The sequence below is a fragment of the Pinus tabuliformis genome, chromosome 7 (genome assembly GCF_031772625.1).
Source record: "Pinus tabuliformis cultivar Carrire ecotype Pingquan chromosome 7, CPIR1, whole genome shotgun sequence".
In the NCBI taxonomy this organism is placed as follows: Eukaryota; Viridiplantae; Streptophyta; class Pinopsida; order Pinales; family Pinaceae; genus Pinus; species Pinus tabuliformis.
The window spans coordinates 1,643,471,873-1,643,495,552 of NC_142293.1; the positions used below are offsets into that span (position 1 = coordinate 1,643,471,873).

The 23,680-nt window shown below is 38.3% G+C and overlaps 1 protein-coding gene across 1 annotated transcript in view; it reads left to right on the plus strand.

Moving 5' to 3' along the window:
- LOC149254683 (uncharacterized) overlaps nt 1-15,215 on the plus strand; it is a 54,008-nt gene extending 38,793 nt beyond the window's left edge. Inside the window, exon 5 of the mRNA XM_089460206.1 lies at nt 14,830-15,215. Coding sequence (XP_089316332.1) covers nt 14,830-14,881 — 52 coding nt within the window. The 3' untranslated portion in view covers nt 14,882-15,215. The remainder of the gene's footprint in view (nt 1-14,829) is intronic.
- The last annotated feature ends 8,465 nt before the right edge of the window (nt 15,216-23,680 follow it).

Sequence of the window (23,680 nt, forward strand, 5' to 3'; positions counted from 1 at the left end):
AGCACAATCACTCATGGGTTGAGATACACTGCCGAAGATGTGAGACTACATGGATATATCAATGTTGATTGGGCAGGCAGTGTGGTGGATGAAAAGAGCACTTCTGAGTGCTGTTTCTCTTTGGGATATGCCTCGATATCTTGGATGAGCAGGAAACAAAAGTTGGTGGCTTTGAGCACCGCCAAGGCAGAGTACATTGTTGCTAGCATGGCCTCTTGTGAGGCGCTCTGGTTGCGGAAGCTCTTCAGTGCATTGTTTGGATTTACATTGGATACTACCGTGATCCTGTGTGACAACCAGAGCGAGATTCGTTTATCAAAGAATCTCGTATTTCATGATCGCTCCAAGCATATCGATATCAGGTACCACTATATCCGGGATATGGAGCAGCGAGGAGCAATAAGGCTCCAACATATCGGTACAGATGAGCAAGTTGTCGACATTTTGACGAAGCCCCTGGAAATGTCAAATTCTTGAATTTCCGAGAACGACTTGGTGTCGTTCAGGGACCCTCTTATGAGGGTCATGTATGATGAATACATTGAGCTCTGTGAGCTCCAGGGGGGCGCGGGGTACTTCTTGGAGCGACATACGACCACAGGGCGACTCACCCTCCCCTGGTGGTGTGCTATGTACAAGGTGAAAGGTTCAACCTTCCCTTGTGATACCCCGTGGCGACCCTGGGACAGGATGATTAGTTCTCCTGTCGAGGCATCCTACCTATGCAGTCTGGGACTCATGGGAAGTGCCTCTCATCTAATCAATGAGTAGGGAAATGGGGTTAGGGACCATTAGGAGTACTATCAATGGACGCATCGTTATATCTACCATACTCCCTCTGCTAGGATGACCTCCATTGATCTGGGATCAATGATACTGATCTGGGATCTGTGAGAGTGGTATGACACACTCTGAGACTAACTTTGGTGGAGGATGGTATGATACATCCTCAATCGTTTCTTCTTTTTCATAGTTCAATAGAGCAGAGCAAAGCAGAGCTGAGAAGTGCAGGGCAGTGCATTTGATGGCAGAGATAGTACCGATGGTCTGACAGATTAGCAGATGGAGTTCTCCCTAGTTGAGAGGGAGTGTTAAAATTGGCAACTACCTTATTTATGACAGTTGATATTTTTCCTAGATTCCTCTCATCGAGAGGTGTAGGATTGATCTAAAGATCATCTATTTCCGGCGAATATTTATGGAGATATGAATTTATTTCTAATTATTTGACAAATTGTCAAGGTCGGCCAGCAGTTAAGTGTGTGGCACACATGCCCAGCGTTGCATATAAATAGAGGAGAGGTTGAGTCATTATCTCATCTCATCATCTCTTCTTCTCTCTCTCTCCTTTCTTGTTTGGGTTAACAAAGGAGCAGCTAGAGAAAGAAGAAGGATGCAACAAGAAGAGGACGTAGCAAAAGGAAGGGATGCAGGTCTGTTTAGGGTGCACCCAGTGCAGCGTAGACCAACGTGAAGCCTCCATTGACTGCAGCCTTGTGTGGGGAGTCTCCCTCAAGCAAGCTGCAATTCAGATCAGTTGTTTGGAGGGCTGAACTAACCACGAAGTGACCAGCGTAAATCTGGATAGGGCTGACCGCAGGGCTGCTTGAACGTTGACCAGATTTGACCATGTTTCTTGAGTTGTTTCGGGCTGTCCTTCATCTTTGTTGAAGGTTGGGTTGACTAAGGCTGATCCTAGATTATCTCTAAATCATTTGATCCACTGTGCAAGTGTTGGTTAGGGCATCTTTTACTACTGTCATAAAAATTACAGATCTGATATATTGTACTATTTCTCTCTCTGTTGAACTATTGAAGATTAAAGAAGAATTAGTCAAAGGGTTTCCCCGCATTGGGGTTTGTCCCTGGCTAGCCGCCACATCTGGTGTCTCTTGTCTTGGCATGTTTTCTGTCGATCTTTTAATGTTCTAGCTGCACTTTACTTTATGTTTATATGATTGCTAAACAATGGCTAATAAGAAGATTTGAAGTAAACTGCTCTAAGCATAGAACATACCATAATTTAACATATTAGATATATTTTCCATCCAATGATTAGACATATATGATGATGGTTACAAGTCACGATCATTGCCAAATCATGTCTTGTAATAATACTATTATTATGCAGTGTTACATAATAATACAGTTAAGAGCAGTGTTTAAAAAAATGGTTGAACCGGAACTGTAATTGTCCTGTTTGGCCCTAAAATCTTGTGAACCAGTTTGGACACTGGTTCCATACCAAATCTGTAAATTTGGTATGGAGTTGGTAACACTGGCTAGTTCAACTGTAGAAAACATTCAAACCATAAAGCAATAAAAAAGAAAAAGAACCCTAAACCCCCCCACCCATCCAAACCCTAAAATACTATTATGTAATATCTTGTGGCATGATTTTCTTTGGATATAGAGGCTAGTTAGAGCCTTGTTGTTTATGTTTTTTGTTTCAAATATGTATTGCTTTCAGTGCAATTTTGCTATATTCACCCTTACACGGTATGTTGGAATGTGTACTTGTAGTAGGCAATAATGTCTAGGTTATGTTGGAAGAAACTCTAAGTTTATGTAAAACATGTTATCCCACATCATGGAGTAAAATACCATTGTAATAATCTATTATTGCGCTGAGAGATGCTCTCCAACACAATATGGAAAAGATGTTGTAATGTCTTGTTATATCATGTTATCTAAACATTTTGACTCGGTCAAGTTACATAAAAATTATATATATATAACCAACATAGATCCATCTTAACTCCAGATCTATCAAGCAGAAGGTGCAAACCTTTTCTCAAGTTTTGCACTCAAAAAAAGGGTTTGCGCCTTGAGGGATTTGATCCCCCTCGGTGCTTGATAGATCCGGAGTTAAGATAGATCTACACTGGTATAAAGAGGTGAAATTACATTATCCCACATGTGTTATTGAGATGTAATTCCCCAATATCTCTTGATATATAAGAGAGGTTAGATAGTCCCATGAAACACATATCAAAATATTAAAGTCTTATCTTTGTAAAAAGTGAAATGTTTGTCGTGGTGATCTTTGTAAGATTGGACATCACTGAAGATAATAAAGATACTATTAACTTCCTGTGGATGTTTTCCCAACTAGGGTTTTACCATGTAAATCCGTTGTTTTCATTCTTGTCCCATCTCCTTTCTTTTATTGATTAAGTGTTGTTATTATGCATGAGAGGTTAGATTAGTAAAGTTCCGTTGTGTTTTATGTTGTTATATGTTTCTGCATATTTTCAATAATCTACATGGTTTACGTACATGACCATCAAATTTTGCATATTTGGCCTTGATATATATATATATATATATATATATATATACAATAAACTGGTTCATAAACTGAGTCATTCGCTGAAACACATCAAACTGAAGAAAGTAGCAGCAAGTATACAGATTTGAAATACAAATCATATCACGGTTCTTTACTTACTCTTGAATAGAGGAATTACACTGAAAGGCTTCGATCTCCACCATTCACCCACTGCTTCCTACTTCAAAAACTAAATGGATTAAACCTATACCCCTGCCTACATGCACAACAATGTTGTTACGAATAAAATATATATAAATAATATAAATATAAGTAATGAGGATAATTGTAATCATGATTAGTTAATTAGTAATTAGGTTGAAGAGGCATGTCTAAATGGGACATGACTCTCCATGAAAAGGCACCTGCCTAATATATAAGCAGGCCCCTCACTCTCATTGTATCATCATTCATGTTCTTACTTTCTACTATATATTCTTGTATCTCAATGGAGATCTTTATATTCCATGTTTTCTGGAGTAGTTAATAGGAAGTACAAACTTTGTTCACTTCATTTGGTATCGGAGCAGTTTGGTCCTCTGGGCTGCTTAACTGCTGCATAGAGCCACCTTCTCCGATCAAGGTCCTTGATTGTCAAATTCGTCAACATTGTTGCTGTTAAAGCATTTTGCTACCAGTTTTTGGAACTGATAGGCCTTTTTTGGCCATTAGAAGAGTTAAAAGAAAAAAAACATATTTAAAAAAAAATAATAATTTGAAAAATAAAGGTTATATATATATATATATATTAAAAAATAACAATTAAAGAAAAAATAGAATAAAAAAATTAAAAGAAAATATACTTAAAAAAATAAAATAAATAAAAAACAAACAAAATGAATTACCAACTTACCTGCCACGCTGTCGTCTAAGCAGCCGCCGGACCATGTCATTTTGCGATAATCAAGAACTAGACACAGTCACAAAACTATTCTAGCCACCGAAAACACCCAGCCTTCCCAACGTCACAAAATTCTTCCATCCCTATTGTCGCTAGCTATTCAGGTCGCTCGACTGCAATTCCCTATCTTATATCCCTGTGCGTTTGTGTTTGCCACCACCACTGGCCTTTAGTAGTCGTCCGTCCCCGAATTCACAACAACTGCCCCTCTTGCAACTCCACCGCCACCCTCTTCACTGTCTATAGATTCGTCATCACATCATCCGCTTTTGTCCTCTCGCTCCTCCATCTATCAATCTTCTATAGTTGTATGACCACATCAGTGCGTTCCCTCATCAATCTTCTACAGACGGTGAACTGTCCGTAAAATACTCCACAACTTGCATTTTATAAATTATAACGATTGAAGCCGCATTCTGTTTAATTAACGTCAAGGGTTACCAAAAATTGTGACGATTGAAGAATGGTTCTGCTTAATTAATGTCAAGGGTTATCAAAGTTCGATTAGGAGGGATCAATTATATATATATATATATATACACACAGAGACACCAAGTATGTAAACAAATTATATAAAGGAAATAGTGAAAGGTTTTATATAAAGGTACTTTAAGAAGTTTCTAATAAAAAAAAACGTTAAACTAAAAGTGAAGGGAAGTTATTATTATTATATATAAAATAAAATAATATAATATATATATATATATATATATATATATATATTAAAAAAGGAATTTAATTTACAGCCAAAAAACCTTAAAGGTTTTATAAAAAAGTTATTTGAAAAAAGGTGGTGATATATACTAAAAACTTTTATTAAGTAGTCGATATATATCCAAGTGCCTAGTTATAAAATTATAAGGAGGTTTGGAAGCATCCAAGGATTATTCAAAGTTACCTAGTATCATTCAATAAAATTGTCAACGAAAGGAAAAATGGAGTCTAATTTGGAATTGAAGGAAGGAAGATTTCCAAAAACTTCACGTAATTATGCTTCAGTGCTATTTAGAATTAAAGGGTCCATTGCGGGAAAAGATGTCACTATTTCTATCTCACTTGCCGAAGATAAAAATTATATAACGCCTAAAATCGCAAACCAATTAGTGATCCTGGAGTCAAATATAATAAAAAAATTAGATTGTTTTGGCAACAAAAAATATGACCTAACCAATTTACAGTTAAACATTGAGGATTATACATTTATATCGCACTTCTCAGTTCAAACCCTATGGAGCGATCAAGGTGACATTATTTTGGGTTCACCCTGGATGGAAACCCTTGGTTCCTTCATCCTGAATACGAAAAAGAAGTTTTTGACATTTTCTTACAAAAAGAAAAAAATAACACTATAAGATGTCACCGTGAAGCCAAATTCAGTAACACCAGAAGACATCCAAGATATTTCAAAAGTAATTTTTCAAGAAGGTAAAAAAGTACTACAAAATATGCAAAATAAAATTGACAAAATCACTGCTGATAGAGATGAAGAAGTTTTGCGACTTAAGGATCATAGCGAAAAAATTACTAACACAAATTAAAAAGCTTAAGAAGGACAAGAAGTCGTTAAAAGACAAGTTAGAACATTGTATTCAAGAGGAAGTATCGAAGTCGTCAGTCGTAACATCCCCAGTTGAAGATAAAGAAACAAATACTGAACCAGTCAATAGCAGAACTCAAGAAGATGATCAATCAGTTGAAGGAAAAACACACTCACATGTTACAATCCAGATGATGAAAATTCCAAACGAAGATTGTGTACCTAACTCAACAACCATAGTACCAGAAGGAAATCATAAAATTTCGACACACTTAATAAGGGAAATTCAAACCAAAAAAGTTCCTTATCGACATCTGAATCATGAGAGTAGACAACTCAACCAAGTTATGTATCAGGACCATTCAGAACAAAAACAACAAACTGATGTTCCAAAGAATATTGATGTAACCTCAATCCAGTCCTATGATGACAATTCGTTACGAAATTCCAGTGATCAGAATATTCCACAGAAGATTAATCTAGGATGGTCTGATCCCTTCTCAGTGCAACAATTTTGTTTGTCACTTAGAAGATCATATCAACTTGTATCAACAAAGATGACAGTGCTGAGACGAGAAGACATTCGAAACCGAAAAAGAGATCAAGCCTTTTGCATCAACAAGCTTTGAGGACAAAGCTTTTTTGAGGAGGAAGGCAATGTTACGAATAAAATATATAAAATAATATAAATATAAGTAATGAGGATAATTGTAATAATGATTAGTTAATTAGTAATTAGGTTGAAGAGGCATGTCTAAATGGGACATGACTCTCCATGAAGAGGCACCTGCCTAATATATAAGCAGGCCCCTCACTCTCATTGTATCATCATTCATATTCATACTTTCTAATATATATTCTTATATCTCAATATTCCAAGTTTCCTGGAGTAGTTAACAAGAAGTACGAACTTTGTTTGCTTCAAGTGCCTGAACTGAAGATCTTAAACTCCTAATCCTGATTTGTCTTCCTCGCATAGATAGACCAGCCAATTAAAGTGTGCCTCTTCTGGAGATGATCTGTGGAATTTACATGTGCACACTCCTAGAGATCTGCACCCTTGACTGAGGCTGGGAGTCAAGATGCATAAGCCTCTTCAGTCTCCAAACTTTGTATCTTTCTGTTTCAAAGATTCGTATCATGCTCTAATACCATGCTAGGAATTAGGACATGCTCGTTTATTTAGGAGGGTGGAGGGAGAAAATGAAATACACATATGATGTGCAATATTGACAATCTCTCACACACACCTGATGTCTCACGTTACAGATTTAACTACTAAGTAATTAGGTGGTTGAACCACCCAACTCTTTAACATCTTAACGTTTCAATGCATTGTTCACCTGTATAACATGTATGATGTAATGTGATGTGAATGTTAATCACCTGTAATTCAACGCTGTGATTCTAAAAGTGTTTTCCTCAAATGCAAACATGATGTCTTTGAATCCCTTGCTGAGGGGTGATGAAGGTACTTACAGTACTGAGTACTGTGAACATAATAGTACGATTGAGGAGTAGTAACTACTTCAATGCCTAAACCTAGCTGATTGACACTGCCTGGCAAATCTCACCATTTGTGAATGTAAAGTTTTGTAGATGTTCTATGCTAAGAGCAATTTCACTTTTCTCACAGCAATCATACAAGTAGATAAGCAAAATGCAGATAGAACATATAAGCAGATCTTACAAAAGACAAATCAGAAACAAGAAAAATGTATGTGTTTGTTTCGGCGGTCAACAGGATGCTTCAACCAGCAAAGTCTCCTTTGGTCAGCCAGCCCAGCATGTGTCACAACAACCCTCCAACCAGTAGATGAGTCAACCCAAGTCAGTTCTACAAAAGTCAACGCTATCCTGAAAAGTCAACGCAGGGGCAGCAAGCTAAAAGTCAACGCAGAAGCAAAACGGTCAACCCTTTGACCTCGATTTTTGTGCCAGGTAGTATGGCCTTCAAAAATCGAACCTCCCACAAGTTTTCAGCTTGTTTGGACCAAGCGTTGACCAAAGTCAATGCTGGTCAAACTTCTGCGAAACCCTAGCAGCAGAAACCCTAGCAGCAGAAAAATCCTCTTCGTCCTTCCCACGTGTGGCTGAAATTCGTCCTCCAGGTAGCTCGTACTTTTTAGGATGAGAGAGGAAGATGTGAGTTGTTTTTGTGATCCAATTCTCTCCAACTTTTCCTGTATATATATATCCATCAATGAGGGTGTGTGACACATCTGTTGGGCATGTGAGCCTACATTACAAAACTGGCTGACCTTTGCACATATAATTTATTAAGAATAATAAATTCAAAATATAAGTTCTGCTCATCGAATTAAGACTATTTTTATATGGATTTTACACCTCTCAGAAAGAGGAATCCAACAAAAATATTAGCCTCTTAATCTGAGCATCAGAACATGGAGTTTGGACCTAGTTGTCCAAATTTAACACTCCCTCTCAACTAGGGAGAACTCCATCTATTAGTGCAATTAACATCGTGAGTCATCCTGCCGAAACTTGCTTTGCTGGCTTCTTTATTTCAGAACAGAAGTGGGTCAGTCACAAAGACATCATTCCCCGACTGACATAATCAGTCCAGAGGTCCCAGACCTCACAAATCTTGATCCCAGATCAAGTGGTTGGACCATGCCATCCTAGATAGAGAGTACGGCAATCTCTGATGCGTCCATCAGTCTTTGCTAATAGTCTCTAGCTTTTCCACACCTCATTGGCCAAATGAGAGGTACTTCCCATGAGCCCTGAACTCAATGGGTAGGATGCATACGGGGCACAGATTAAATGAGTGGCGAACCAGCTCAATAATCACAAGGGTGGGGCAGAAGCATTATGAGTGCTTATAGCTCCGAGAAGCTATCCCCAAAGCCCCCCAGAGCTCCCAGAGCTCATTGTCCAACAGGACCCACATCATAGGGTCTTTCCACGACACCAAGACTCTCACGGAAGGTTAGGAACTTGACCTTCCCCAGGGGCTTAGTGAGAATATCTGCGACCTGCTCATCAGTTCCTATATGATCGAGCCTTACGGCGCCTCGCTGTACCATATCCCGGATAAAGTGGTACCTGATATCAATATGCTTGGATCGGTCGTGGAACACAGGATTCTCAGTCATACGAATCCCACTCTGATTATCACAGAGTATTACAGTGGTATCTAGCACATGTTGGAACAGCTCACTAAAGAGCTTCCTCAACCAAACTGCTTCACAACAGGCCATACTAGTAGCAATGTATTCGGCCTCCGCGGTGCTCAAAGCCACCGACTTCTGCTTCCTGCTCATCCATGAGATCGAAGCAGAACCAAGATTGAAACAGCATCCAGATGTGCTCTTACGATCCACCACACTGCCAGCCCAATCGGCATCAGTATATCCTCGGAGTATCACACTCCCGGCAGTGTATCTCAGCCCATGGTTTATCGTGCCCCGAAGATATCTCAAAAGATTCTTGGCACCAACCCAGTGAAAATGATGAGGCTCAACCATTTGTTGACTCAAAGTATTCACTGCAAAACATATGTTCGGACGGGTGTTCACTAAGAACATCAAAGCTCCTATGAGTTAACGATACTCAGTAGGATTGGCCAAGATAGGCCCTGCAGCGCTGCCACTCAACTTCTTAAAGTTGAGTTCCATTGGTGTCGACACGGACTTACAGTCCACCATCCCAAATCTTTCCAGAAGCTTCACAATATACTTTCCTTGAGAAAGGAAAATCTCTCCAGGTCTCTGCCAGACCTCCAGGCCTAGGAAATAGTGCATCAGTCCTAGGTCTTTCATCTCGAACTCAGCAGCAAGCTCCCTCTTACATTGATGAATGAGAGGGTCATCACCTGTCAGGAAGAGGTCGTCCACATACAGCACTAGAATGAGAGGCTTTCCTTCCTCAACCTTAAAGTAAAGGTTTGGATCAGCATTGCTTCGAGTGAAGCCCAGCTTCATCAAGTAACTATCCATCCTCTCATACCAAGCTCTGGGTGCTTGCTTTAACCCATAGAGGGCTTTCTTCAACCTGCAGACATAAGTGTCTCGATCTTGAACTTCAAATCCCAGAGGTTGTTCTACATACACCTCTTCCTTTATTGCACCATGCAGAAAAGCAATCTTGACATCCATCTGATGAAGACTCCATCCTTGCGTAGCAGCAAGGGCTATGATGGATCGGATGGTGGTATATCGAGCCACAGGTGCAAATATATCGTCATAGTCAATTCCTTCCTTTTGAGAGAAGCCACGGGCAACAAATCTTGCCTTAAACTTTTCAGCACTCCCATCAGATCCATGTTTAATCTTGTAGAGCCATTTAGCGGTGACAACAGATTTGTCATTCGGTCTCGGGACCACATCCCAGACATCATTCTTCATAATAGCCTCATATTCTTCATGCATAGCATCCTTCCAGACTTGATGCTTGATGGCTTCTTCAAAAGATCCAGGTTCAGATTGTATAATAGTACTCATGGCAGCTAGATACCCTTGGTATCTACACGGCTTCTTGCTTTCTCGGAATGTTCCCCTTGGGGCAGCATGACCCTCAGCATCTTCGAGGGTGTCCCTGAGCCATGATGGCCTCTTTCCTAGAGAAGGGGAAGGATCAATAGGGTCCATTGGCTCTTCAACATCAGGCATAGTCTCATCCTGGGGTTCTTCCAGATTTCCAGGTCTTTCTTCATGGTTTTCTTCAGATCTAGGAAGATCTACTACTTTCTTCAGGGAAGCATCTTCGTCAAAAGTGACATCATGGCTTATCTCTACTTCCCTTTGACCAGGTACATAGACTCTATATGCCTTAGAAGTCTCACTGTAGCCCACAAACATTCCTTTCTTCCCAGTAGCGTCCAGCTTACTTCTCTTTTCTTTCGGCACATGAAAATAGACAGGACATCCAAAAATTCTAAAATGTGAGACATCAGGTTTCTTACCAGAGAAAACCTCTTCGGGAGTTTTGGAGTCCAAAGCGGAATGAGGGCATCGGTTTTGAATGTACACAGCAGTATTTGCAGCTTCTCCCCACAGAAACTTTGGAAGACCCTGGTCACATAGCATGGCACGGGCAGCTTCCACAATAGTCCTATTCTTGCGTTCAGCAACACCATTCTGCTAAGGAGTATATGCAGTGGTAGTCTCCCTCTTAATGCCAGCTTCTCTGCAAAAGTCTTTGAACTCATTTGACTCATATTCAGTGCCATTGTCAGTCCTCAAAATCTTGATCTTCTTTCCGGTCATATTTTCCACCAAGGCTTTGAAGGTACGGAACCACATGAAAGCCTCATCCTTCTTCTTCAAGAAGTATATCCAGGTTTTGCGAGAGAAGTCATCAGTAAATGTCATATAGTAAGAACATCCCCCCAGGGATGTTACAGGCAACATACCGGAAAGATCAGAATGGACCAGTTGCAATATCTCAGATGTCTTTGTGACACTTGAGGGGAAAGGTCCCCTTGTATGTTTTCCTTCAGCACAGCCCTTACATACACCTTTATGATTATTTCCAAAATCAGGCATCCCTGTCACCACCTTCCTTGCTTCGGGAAGAGCCTTGTAATGAAGGTGTCCAAATCTTCGGTGCCATAGTTCGGTTTGACGGATAGTATCACAAGTCATAGCTCCCAACGGACTCCCTCCAACCTGGTAGAGTGTACCAACTCTAAAACCAATTGAGATAGCTTCCTTGAAGCTCTTCTTCCACATGAGTACCTTTCCATCAGAGAAAGTTACATTGAATCCTTTGTCTTCCATGGCAGATACAGACACAAGGTTCTTCTTCAATTTGGGTACATAGAGTACATCTTGTAGATGGAGGACTTGTCCTTGAGACAAGTGGAGGGTCACAGTCCCGGTCCCTTTCACAGGATAAGTGGCATTATCCCCAAGGGTAATTTCTAGATTAGTATCCCTTTCAACCATGTCAGAAAGTGATTCCTTGAATCCGGTGATGTGTCTTGAGGCACCACTATCGATTAGCCAGACATCCATAGTGTCGGGCGGAGATGCAGCTGAGAGAGCAGATATTAGAATATACTCATTTCTTTTATCAACAACATTAGACTCCTCATACCTGGTATTTCTGGTCCTTTTAGAAGGTGGATGGTTTCCTTCAAAGTGAGCCTTCCTCTTTCCTTTGGATTTGTCATTTCTTTGATTCCCATTCCTTCGGTTGTTGTTGTTGTCGTCACTATCGGGAGAATTCTTCTGGAAGGGGCATTCTCTAGCATAGTGTCCAGTCCTATGGCAGGTGAAACATTTACCCTTCTTCTTTTGAGTCTTAGTCCTTCCTTTGTCCTTGGAACCACCAGAGTTCTTCTTTCGGGAATGAGCAACATAGGCAGCATTTCTTTCATTATCAAATTCCTTCATCCTTGTTTCTTCTTGCATACATCTAGACAGAAGCTCATCAAAGTTAGGGATGGTATTATTGTTGAGAATGGTAGTTGTGAATACTTGCCATTCATATGGAAGTCCTCCAAGTGCGGTGAGAACCATCTCATGATCAGCTATTGTCTCCCCAATAGCTAGCAGATTGTTCCTGGTTTCGGTCAACTTCATAAAGAAAGTTTGAATAGACTCGTCTCGGCCCTTCTTCATATTCTTCAACTTGTTCTTGAGGAATAGCACTTGGTTCACATTGTTTACTCGGAACATAAGTATCAGTTTGTCATACATCTCCTTGGATGTGCCTAGTTCAGATATGTAGGCAACCAGACTCTTATTTATGGATTCCCTGATCAGCAGTTTTGCTCTGATTTCTCCCTTCTTATACTTGTGTTTAACAGCAGCAGAGGCATTTGATGGAGGTTCTTGAATCTTCCCTGTCACATGATCTAGGAGATCATGATCTTCTAATTTGAGATCTAATAACATCTTCCAGGCATGGAAGTCATCACTTCCAGTCAGCTTGTCATTCTCCCTGAATTCAAGCTTAGAGGAATCCATTTCCTTCGATGATGATTGCTATAGATAGAGTTTGTCTTCACCTCAGCTCTGATACCATGTAAAGTTTTGTAGATGTTCTATGCTAAGAGCAATTTCACTTTTCTCACAGCAATCATACAAGTAGATAAGCAAAATGCAGATAGAACATATAAGCAGATCTTACAGAAGACAAATCAGAAACAAGAAAAATGTATGTGTTTGTTTCGGCGGTCAACAGGATGCTTCAACCAGCAAAGTCTCCTTTGGTCAGCCAGCCCAGCATGTGTCACAACAACCCTCCAACCAGTAGATGAGTCAACCCAATTCAGTTCTACAAAAGTCAACGCTGTCCTGAAAAGTCAACGCAGGGGCAGCAAGCTAAAAGTCAACGCAGCAGCAAAACGGTCAACCCTTTGACCTCGATTTTTGTGCCAGGTAGTATGGCCTTCAAAAATCGAACCTCCCACAAGTTTTCAGCTTGTTTGGACCAAGCGTTGACCAAAGTCAACGCTGGTAAAACTTCTGCGAAACCCTAGCAGCAGAAACCCTAGCAGCAGAAAAATCCTCTTCGTCCTTCCCACGTGTGGCTGAAATTCGTCCTCCAGGTAGCTCGTACTTTTTAGGATGAGAGAGGAAGATGTGAGTTGTTTTTGTGATCCAATTCTCTCCAACTTTTCCTGTATATATATATCCATCAATGAGGGTGTGTGACACATCTGTTGGGCATGTGAGCCTACATTACAAAACTGGCTGACCTTTGCACATATAATTTATTAAGAATAATAAATTCAAAATATAAGTTCTGCTCATCGGATTAAGACTATTTTTATATGGATTTTACACCTCTCAGAAAGAGGAATACAACAAAAATATTAGCCTCTTAATCTGAGCATCAGAACATGGAGTTTGGACCTAGTTGTCCAAATTTAACAGTGAGTCACACTAGGTTGCAATGTGTTTGATTCACAAGTACTCACTACTTTTTGATACCCAAGAGTTTTACTCGGTGAGTTTAAACTTGGCATGCATCACTATAGAAAGGAAAAAGTGGAAATAAGGCTCACTCAAGTCAGTGAGTTTTTGCCGAGTCTGAGTTGTATTCTTACTTTTCAATTTTTCCGAGTCATTCACCAAGCAGAGCATGGCTACTCTGACTTTGAACTTGAAGCAGACATGGTTAAAGGAACATATGGATATATATAGTAAGAGGAAGTGGAAAGTATTATCAAATTTGCCCCTCCACACACCCTCCGTCCCCCAACCCCTTTTGGTTTGCATCTGCATATTGGTATTAGGGACAGACCTCAATCATATTTATTACCGACAGGACTTGGAACCTTTTATTTTTTTCTCCTGTTCTACTCTTTTTTCCTTTATAATTCTTATTTCAGCATCACAACTAATAGATCTTAGATTTGCTTATATAAACATGGAGCTATTGTGCTGTTCTAACTGAGAGGAGCTTTATTATCCTTTACGGGATTTTTAAAGAAAACATCTTTTATTATAAATAAAATCTACATTCTCCCAGGATTGCATAAATCCGTAAAACAATAGTTAATATACCCTAAACTTTCATGTTCATGACAAAGGGAAGATTATCTATTGTATTTTTATTGGACAGCCACTTTAGTCTGATTTATAGGAAGTTTCTAGAAAGCATCTTTTGGTATAAAGTTTATACAAAGTTTCCATTGCATAAATCATCAATCTGTAGTTCAAATTTCAAATACCACATCTGTGACAAGAAGAAAAATATGTATTTCATCCATGAGCATCACTTATATTCAATCAAGTCGGTGTTGGCAATTGCATATTATTTGCATTTGAATTTGAAAGAAAAACGTTCTCCATCATTACTTGTGTTCAGGACATCTTTAATAGCAGGATTTTCTCCCTCTTGCGTCCATTTGTACTTGTATATATCAGTTTCTTAGTATTATGTTCTTTTCTCTTCTATTATAAAGATGCTACTGATGCTATTAAATTCCAACAGAAAGAAAATAGTTCTGAAAATTGAAAAAGTAGTTACTGAATTCCGAAAACATCTCATAACCTGAGTCTACTCTAATGTGGGATATATACTGTTTTGTAGTGTTTTAGATATCTCAACTCTTAACTGAAATTTCCATTCCGCAAACAGGTTATCCCTGGGTGAGACCATTGATGGTGTCAAAGGGACATTTTATGAATGATGATGGAGCTCAGTTTTCTAGTTTTTACTGGTATTTGGATTCTGTACCTTTATTTCCAATATTTTCCTTTACAGCAAAGATAGCATTGATTGATCATTTGAGAATAAAATGCTGGTTTTCATAATCCTGTTGCATGCTTGTAACACTAAGTGGTTTTGGGCAATGGCCACTCCAAGAATGCTGAGCAGATCTCCATATGCAATGAAGGAAAACTTTTCCTTTCTAAAGCTTATAGGTATGATTAAAAGACTCCTGGGACTCTTCCTTTTACTATGATACCCGTCTATACATAGATGGGTATATTCTTTGGGAGTAAAGTCAGAGTTCTATTTTATTTGACTGGAGGTTTTATTGTTTTAACTTTTAACATGCTCTTCTAAATTTGAGCTCTCTAGGAATGGCTCCTTTTAGTTGAAAAAATTCACTAAAATGGAGCTCCTTGAAACAGTTTTTACTTTGAAATTGCTAAAATAATCAGACTAAGAAAATGTCAAATATTGTAATGGATTTTGATCTGTTAATAACTTTAAGAGGCACAAACAATATTCAAATTATCTAAACAGTATTCTTTTCATGAACGAACTCTGACTCTTGGAATAGAAATCCAATACAGCAACTGGCTTTACCCTACTTTATGTATTTCTTGTGTTCTATTGTTTTTAGTTAAAAGAAGAAATTAGGAACTAATCAAATAATCACTAGAAACAGTTTCCCCCCTTTCCTAAACAGCATGTACCATTAGTCATTTGTTCTTTTTGCTTCACCTAAGTGTTTCGTATGGCTTTCACTTTGAAATTTTCACAATGTTGTAAAGTGGAGTTGCATGGTCATTTGTTATATTGAAGGCCGTTAACTTTAGACAAAGCTATATCTAAGGAGTTGAATTTCAAACAGCATTACAAAATCCATAAAATCAAGTTTTCCTACATTCCACGTGTCAATGCTTTCCCTAGAAAAAAGTGCTTGAAAATGTTAGAATACACACAAATGGAGGTAAGTGTGAAATGTGCTTTATTAATATGATATACATAGAAATACATGATCTACAACCTTTCAAGTCTCTTGGACTCCCAATGATTGTTCCTATTCACTTGTGACTTTTCATATTTTTTCTCAAGTGAATCATTACCCTAATGGATTAAGTTTCCAACATTCTCCCCCTTAATCTGAAGTGGTGTAGGTGAGTCCAAGCAAAGAGCTGAAATCTGGAAGTGGACCATAGCAAATGGCTGAATGTGCTCTCTAAGTCTGGTGGTTTTTGGATGACCACTAACCTAATGGGTAGCAAAAGCTGGTGTCTTCTACTAAATGATTATTTAAGGATGATCGAATCTTGGCTCTAAGGCTCAGCAGTTCCTACTGGAAAATAGTGGTTTAGGATGACCACAAACTCTAATACTTGGCTCTAAGGCTCCCCAATTCCCAAAACATTCCCTATTTTTTTCTAGAAGTTGATGTTGTCTATTAATTGGAAGTGCTCTCAAATGTTTGTTTAAAGAATGACCACAAATCAATGCCAAACAAAAAATGTAAGTCCTTTACGTAATGGTGGTTTAAGGAAGACCGCAAGCCAAATCATGCTTATGGAGTATGGCTCTAGCTTAGGCTATGACTCACTTGTTCATGCTTGATTAATAGGGCTCTGAAATTTGAAACATGACTACCAATCATTAATATTCTCCTCTCTTGTTGAAGTCAAGGTGAGAAGACAAATATTTCCACCCATAGTGAATCTTTACTCTTGCGGGTTTCTTATGTTTGGAACATTTGTTTGAAACCTGACTATCAATCACTAATATTCTCCCCCCTTGTCAAAGTCAAGGTGAGAAGACACAAATCTTTCCACCCATAGTGAATCTTTACTCTTGCAAGTTTCTTATGTTTGGAACATCTGTATGAATGATGAAGATCAAAACATTGATTCTCCATGTTGTGAACTTAACGACAATGTTAGGATTTAGGAATTTGATCTTGAACTAGAGTAGGTGAAGATGATTTTTCTTGAAGGAAATTAGCACTGTAGATGTAGGTTAGTTTGGAATAATATGGAATGTGAAGGGTTACTTCTTGTTTGAATCCAGGACTTCAATGCTTCTTGTTGATTTCTTCCCCTGATCTAATGATAGGTATGGAAAGTACAAATGAAGCTTGTTTATGAAAAACTCCATCTTCATTTGAATTTCTTTATAAAGTGGCATCATGATTTTTAAGAAGAGTTTCGGGGTAAATCACATGTAGAAAACCTTTGTCGACGTGTTTCGAACCAATTAGTGTGGTTCATCGTCTGGACAAGTTGAGGGGTCAGACCATAGCTGCAAGTTAAATAGGGAGAGCAGATCTTCCAAACGGTTAGGTGTGACCATTAATGGCGATATAAAAACAACTACATTATATAATAATATTCTAATGTTAATTATGGGTTAATAGTCAAATACTATCTAGTCAAAGTAACTAATTATCATCTTAATAAATAATTTAATAATTTATATATTTGAATCTTGTACTATTTCATTTTATTTTTAAAAATTCAATAATTTATATATTATAATATATTATATATTTGAATCTTATACTATTTCATTTTATTTATAAATTTTATTTGGTAATTAAATTAATTCTTTTTAATTAATTTAATTATTTAAGTCCAATATGGATAAGATAAAGTCAATCAAGGTTAAGTAAAGGGGTTTCCATATCATTTATTTAAAATATTTTATTTGGTTTTTAAATTAATTAGTTTAATTCTTTTTAATATATTTGAACATTTAAATCTAACAGGGAAAGATATAGTCAATCAAGGTCAAGTAAAAGGGTTTTTGGAATTAATAAATTATTTATAATTATTAGTTACAAAAAAAAATGGATTTATTAAGGTAAGGGTAAAAAACATAAAATCAAAATTATAAGTAAAGCCATCTAATGGATCTAGGGATTAAGATATTATTGATAAGGTATTATTAATAAAAATATTAGAACGAGAGACAAAAATTAAAAACAAGATGGTCAAGAATATGACCATTAATAAAATAAATTAACCAAAGGAGAAACCTAGGAGGATGGAGAAGGATACGGGATAATACGGGGAAAATACAGGGAAACCTAGAAAGCTAGAAAAGGTCAAACAAGGGAGGAGGGGAAGGCAAGACTAGGAAGAAAGGGCAAGGATCCAACAACTACTGATCTTCCAGTCGTCATCTCTATTGAGATTGTTTGGCCTCCTTTCAATTTCAATGGCTTCCCTGAATTTACAGTGATGGAACTGCGCAACCTTGGCAATAACCTTGGCCTCCTCAATGCAAACATGATGCTTGGTCTTTTCTGCATGCTCTACTAATGTTGAAGACTTGGTTCTCCCGTGCCTTAGGTCAGCTACATGTTCGTTGATCCTTTGATGGATGGAGCGTCCTGTTTCCCCGATATAAGGGGTCCCCAAGTACAAGGAATCATGTAGACACCCTTCATGTCCTTAGGGTCAACAGGATCCTTCACCGATTGGAGGGATTTATGAATGGTGGTGAGGGGCTAAAGGTTGAGTGAATATTATACTTCTTAAGAATCTGAGCAATCTTATCTCTGGGTCCTTGGACATAGGGAAGATGGACACCTAGGAGATGCTCTTTAGGTTCTTTTTTAATTACTCAATTCTTGGAGGCTTTAAGGAAAGCCTTTTGACCAAGGTGCCTACTATAGTCATTCTCCATAAAGACATTAAGGAGATGGGATTTCCCCTGATCAAAGCTCTTATTATTAGAAATCCTAAGGGTACGAGTAGTGAGGGTGTTAAGAACACCCAATTTTTGCGCAAGGAAATGATGGAAATTGGCATGAAGATATTGCTCAGTATGCGTTTTCTTTTGAAACACTGAGTGGGAGAGGGAACCGTCAATATTCTTAGAGATAAGAATATCAAGGAAGGGGAGGCAATCATTAACTTCTTTTTCCATGGTGAACTTAATGGCAGAGGATTGACAGTTGAGGTGATTGAAGAAGAGATCCAACTCCTCTTGGCCATGGGACCAGATGACATTAGTGTCATCCACATACTTTTTCCATAGCTTGGGTAGGAGACTGGCCGGGGCTAAAGCTTTGGCTTCGAAATCTTCCATAAAAAGATTAGCAACAATAGGGGATAGGGGTGAGCCCATGGCAACACCATAGGTTTGTTCAAAGAACTTACCCTCGAAACAGAAAAAAGTGGAAGACAGACCTCAACCAGCTAAGCGGTATCGGGATCTATTAGGCAATAGATCACTTCCAAGGCCTCCTTTATAGGGATACAAGTGTAAAGGGAGACCACATCAAAGTTGACGAGAATGTCCTCAGGGTCAAGCTTTATGTCCTTAAGCTCTTTAATGAAGGATGCAGAGTCTTTTACGAAGGACTCTGTACGACCAACTAAGGGCTTAAGTTTAAGGGCAAGGAACTTAGCTAGAAGGTAGGTCGGACCACCAATGGTGTTGACAATAGGCCTTAGGGGAGCCCCTTCTTTGTGAATCTTTGGCAACCCATAGATCCTAGGAGTAATGGGACTGCTCTCAATGAGTTTATGGCTTAGGGAACTAACAGAGCTACTGGACTTAATGGCAAGAGCCACAGCCCTAGAAATTTTCTTTAGAGGGTTCTTGGGCAGCTTTTTATAACTGCCACTATTGTAGAGATGATCTAACATCTTCCTGCGGTAATCATCCCTGTTGAGGATGACAGCAGCACCTCCTTTGTCAGCCTTCAGAACCACGATATCTTTGTTCTGGTTTAAGGATTTGAGGGCGACGAATTCCTCATTGCTGAGGTTCTTCTGAGGGGGCTTAGCCTTCCTAAGGACGACAACACAATCCAATTATAACATTAAGGAAACTATTAGGCAGGATTGTGTTGTCGTCCTTAGGAAGGCTAAGCCCCCTCAAAAGAACCTCAACAATGAGGAATTCGTCGCCTTCAAATCCTTAAACCAGAACAAAGATATCGTGGTTCTGAAAGCTGACAAAGGAGGTGCTGCTGTCATCCTCAACAGGGATGCATTCTCGTCAGCTTTGATGTGGTCTCCCTTTACACTTGTATCCCAATAAAGGAGGCCTTGGAAGTGATCTATTGCCTAACAAATCCTGATATCGCTCAGCTGGTTGAGATTTGTCTTACTTCCACTTTTTTCTGTTTCGAGGGTGAGTTCTTTGAACAGACCTGTGGTGTTGCCATGGGCTCACCCCTATCCCATATTGTTGCTAATCTTTTTATGGAAGATTTCGAAGCCAAATCTTTAGCCTTGTCTCGTCTCCTACCCAAGCTATGGAAAAGGTATGTAGATGACACTAAGCCCCCTCAGAAGAACCTCAACAATGAGGAATTCGTCGCCTTCAAATCATTAAACCAGAACAAAGATATCGTGGTTCTGAAAGCTGACAAAGGAGGTGCTGTTGTCATCCTCAACAGGGATGCATTCTCGTCGGCTTTGATGTGGTCTCCCTTTACACTTGTATCCCTATAAAGGAGGCCTTGGAAGTGATCTATTGCCTAACAAATCTTGATATCGCTCAGCTGGTTGAGATCTGTCTTACTTCCACTTTTTTCTGTTTCGAGGGTGAGTTCTTTGAACAGACCTGTGGTGTTGCCATGGGCTCACCCCTATCCCCTATTGTTGCTAATCTTTTTATGGAAGATTTCGAAGCCAAAGCTTTAGCCTCGGCCCGTCTCCTACCCAAGCTATGGAAAAGGTATGTAGATGACACTAATGTCATCTAGTCCCATGGCCAAGAGGAGTTGGATCTCTTCTTCAATCACCTCAACTGTCAATCCTCTGCCATTAAGTTCACCATGGAAAAAGAAGTTAATGGTTGCCTCCCCTTCCTTGATATTCTTATCTCTAAGAATATTGACGGTTCCCTCTCCCACTCAGTGTTTCGAAGAAAACACATACTGAGTAATATCTTCATGCCAATTCCCATCATTTCCCCGCGCAAAAATTGGGTGTTCTTAACACCCTCGCTACTCATGCCCTTAGGATTTCTGATAATAAGAGCTTCAATCAGGAGAAATCCCATCTCCTTAATGTCTTTATGGAGAACGGCTATAGTAGGTGCCTTGGTCAAAAGGCTTTCCTTAAAGCCTCCAAGAATTCAGTAATTAAAAAAGAACCTAAAGAGCATCTCCTAGGTGTCCATCTTCCCTATGTCTAGGGAACCACAGACAAGATTTCTCGGATTCTTAAGAAGTATAATATTCCCTCAACCTTTAGGTCCCTCAACACCATTTGTAAATCCCTCTGATCGGTGAAGGATCCTGTTGACCCTAAGGACATGAAGGGTGTCTACATGATTCCTTGTTCTTGTGGGACCCCTTATATCGGGGAAACAGGATGCTCCATCCATCAAAGGATCAACGAACATGCAGCTGACCTAAGACACGGGACAACCAAGTCTTCAGCGTTAGCAGAGCATGCGGAAAAGACCAAGCATCATGTTTGTATTGAGGAGGCCAAGGTTGCGCAGTTCCATCACTGTAAATTCAGGGAAGCCATTGAAATTGAAAGGAGGGCAAACAATCTCAATAGAGATGACGGCTGGAAGATCAGTAGTTGCTGGATCTCTGCCCTTTTTTCCTAGTCTTGCCTTCCTCTCCTCCCTTGTTTGACCTTTTTTAGCTTTCTAGGTTTCCCCGTATCCTTCTACGTCCTCCTAGGTTTCTCCTTTGATTAATTTATTTTATTAATGGTCATATTCTTGACCATATTGTTTTTAATTTTTGTTTCTCGTTCTAATATTTTTATTAATAATACCTTATCAATAATATCTTAATCCCTAAATCCATTAGATGAGTTTACTTATAATTTTGATTTTATGTTTTTTACCGTTACCTTAATAAATCCATTTTTTGTTGTTGTTGTTGTTGTTGTTTTTGTAACTAATAATTATAAATAATCTATTAATTCCAAAAACCCTTTTACTTGACCTAGATTGACTATATCTTTCCCTATTAGATTTAAATGTTTAAATATATTAAAAAGAATTAAATTAATTAATTTAATAACCAAATAATTTTTTTTAAATAAAATGATATGGAAACCCCTTTACTTAACCTTGATTGACTTTATCTTATCCATATTGGACTTAAATAATTAAATTAATTAAAAAGAATTAAATTAATTAATTTAACTACCAAATAAAATGAAATAGTATAAGATTCAAATATATAATATATTATAATATATAAATGATTGAATTTTTAAAAATAAACTGAAATAGTACAAGATTCAAATATATAATATATAAATTATTAAATTATTTATTAAGATGATAATTAGTTACTTTGACTAGATACTATTTGACTATTAACCCATAATTAACATTAGAATATTGTTATATAATCTAGCCATTTTTATATAGCTGTTTGGAAGATCTGCTCTCCCTATTTAACTTGCAGCTATGATCTGACTCCTCAACTTGTCCTGACGATGAACCACACTAGTTGGTTCGAAACGTGTCGACAAAGGTTTTCTACATGTGATTTACGCCAAAACTCTTCTTAAAAATATTATGGATCACAGAAGCCTCTATTCAACAATCATTGATTTTATCATGTCTTGGCTCCTAATTTGATCAAGGACTAGTTTAGAGTGTTAATTTGTTGTATTTCATCTTATTGGCGTTGTTATTCAAGTTGGAAAATTTTGATTTTGTCTTGCCAATCTTATAAATGAGTTAGAATGTTAGTGAGAGTTTCTTTGTTAATGGTAACCATATTGTCGACAATAGAGGGCTTTAGAGTATTCAGTAATTTTAATAATTCATTAATTCAAGCCATTTAAAGACTGACCTGGACCTCCTCGAAGGGTTTCTTGCAACTTCAGACTTTAACAATTAGACTCAACAATTCAAACTTAACAAATCGAGGGTGTTGTCTTCTACTAAAAATGCACTTGTTTCCAATGCAATTCAACTTAATTTTTAAAAAGTACAAATAAAGTTACAAAAAGACTATTTGCAAGTTACAATTATTTTTTATTATAGAGTTGAATTGATGTAATGCCCTCTACGAATTGAGGACAAATGGAACTCATTAGCCTTTCCATCCCCGTAGGCTTTATGTTAATTTTAGATAACAATGGTATGTTCTAAGCTTAGCACAATTTACGTCAATGTTCTTTAGCAGCGTAATAACAATTTTCAGTAGCAATCACATCAACCATTTGTTGAAGGAAGTGTAACTAGGTTCGGTCTTCATAAATGTACTTCTGATATTTGTATTTATTCAAGAAAATATATATTATTTTTATAATATATGTCAATGAGTTTCTTGCTCATTGAAATAGGTCTAACACATGTTAAAGTGCTATAGATGAGTCAAATAATCAAAAGAAAATGTTGAAGACCCTTAGGGTATGTTACATTATGTATATTTATGCATAAGAGTTAAAAAAGACACCTCCAAGCAAAGTCAAGTCTCCTCCTAGCAAAGACACCATCAAAAGAAGCAATGGCACCATTAAAAGCACCCATCGAAGCAAAGGAAATCAAGTTGGCCTCAAGGTAGTGAGTCGGCCTACAAGTCGGCCTAAAGGAGGGACAATCCTCTATATATAGAGGTTGTCCACTCCTCCAAAGACAATGCAATCATCTCTAAAATTAGCAAAGGAAGAAGCCGAGATATAGTGAAGAGAAATAAGTCTAAAAGGGTCTCCAAAGTGTAGCGAAGTAAGGAGGAAGAAAAGCGAAGGAAGAGGATTGTTTCTAGGGCTAGAACAGTCACACTTGCAAATAAAAAGAGGTCAAATATGTGGGTATGACAACAGGGACAAACAATCCATGA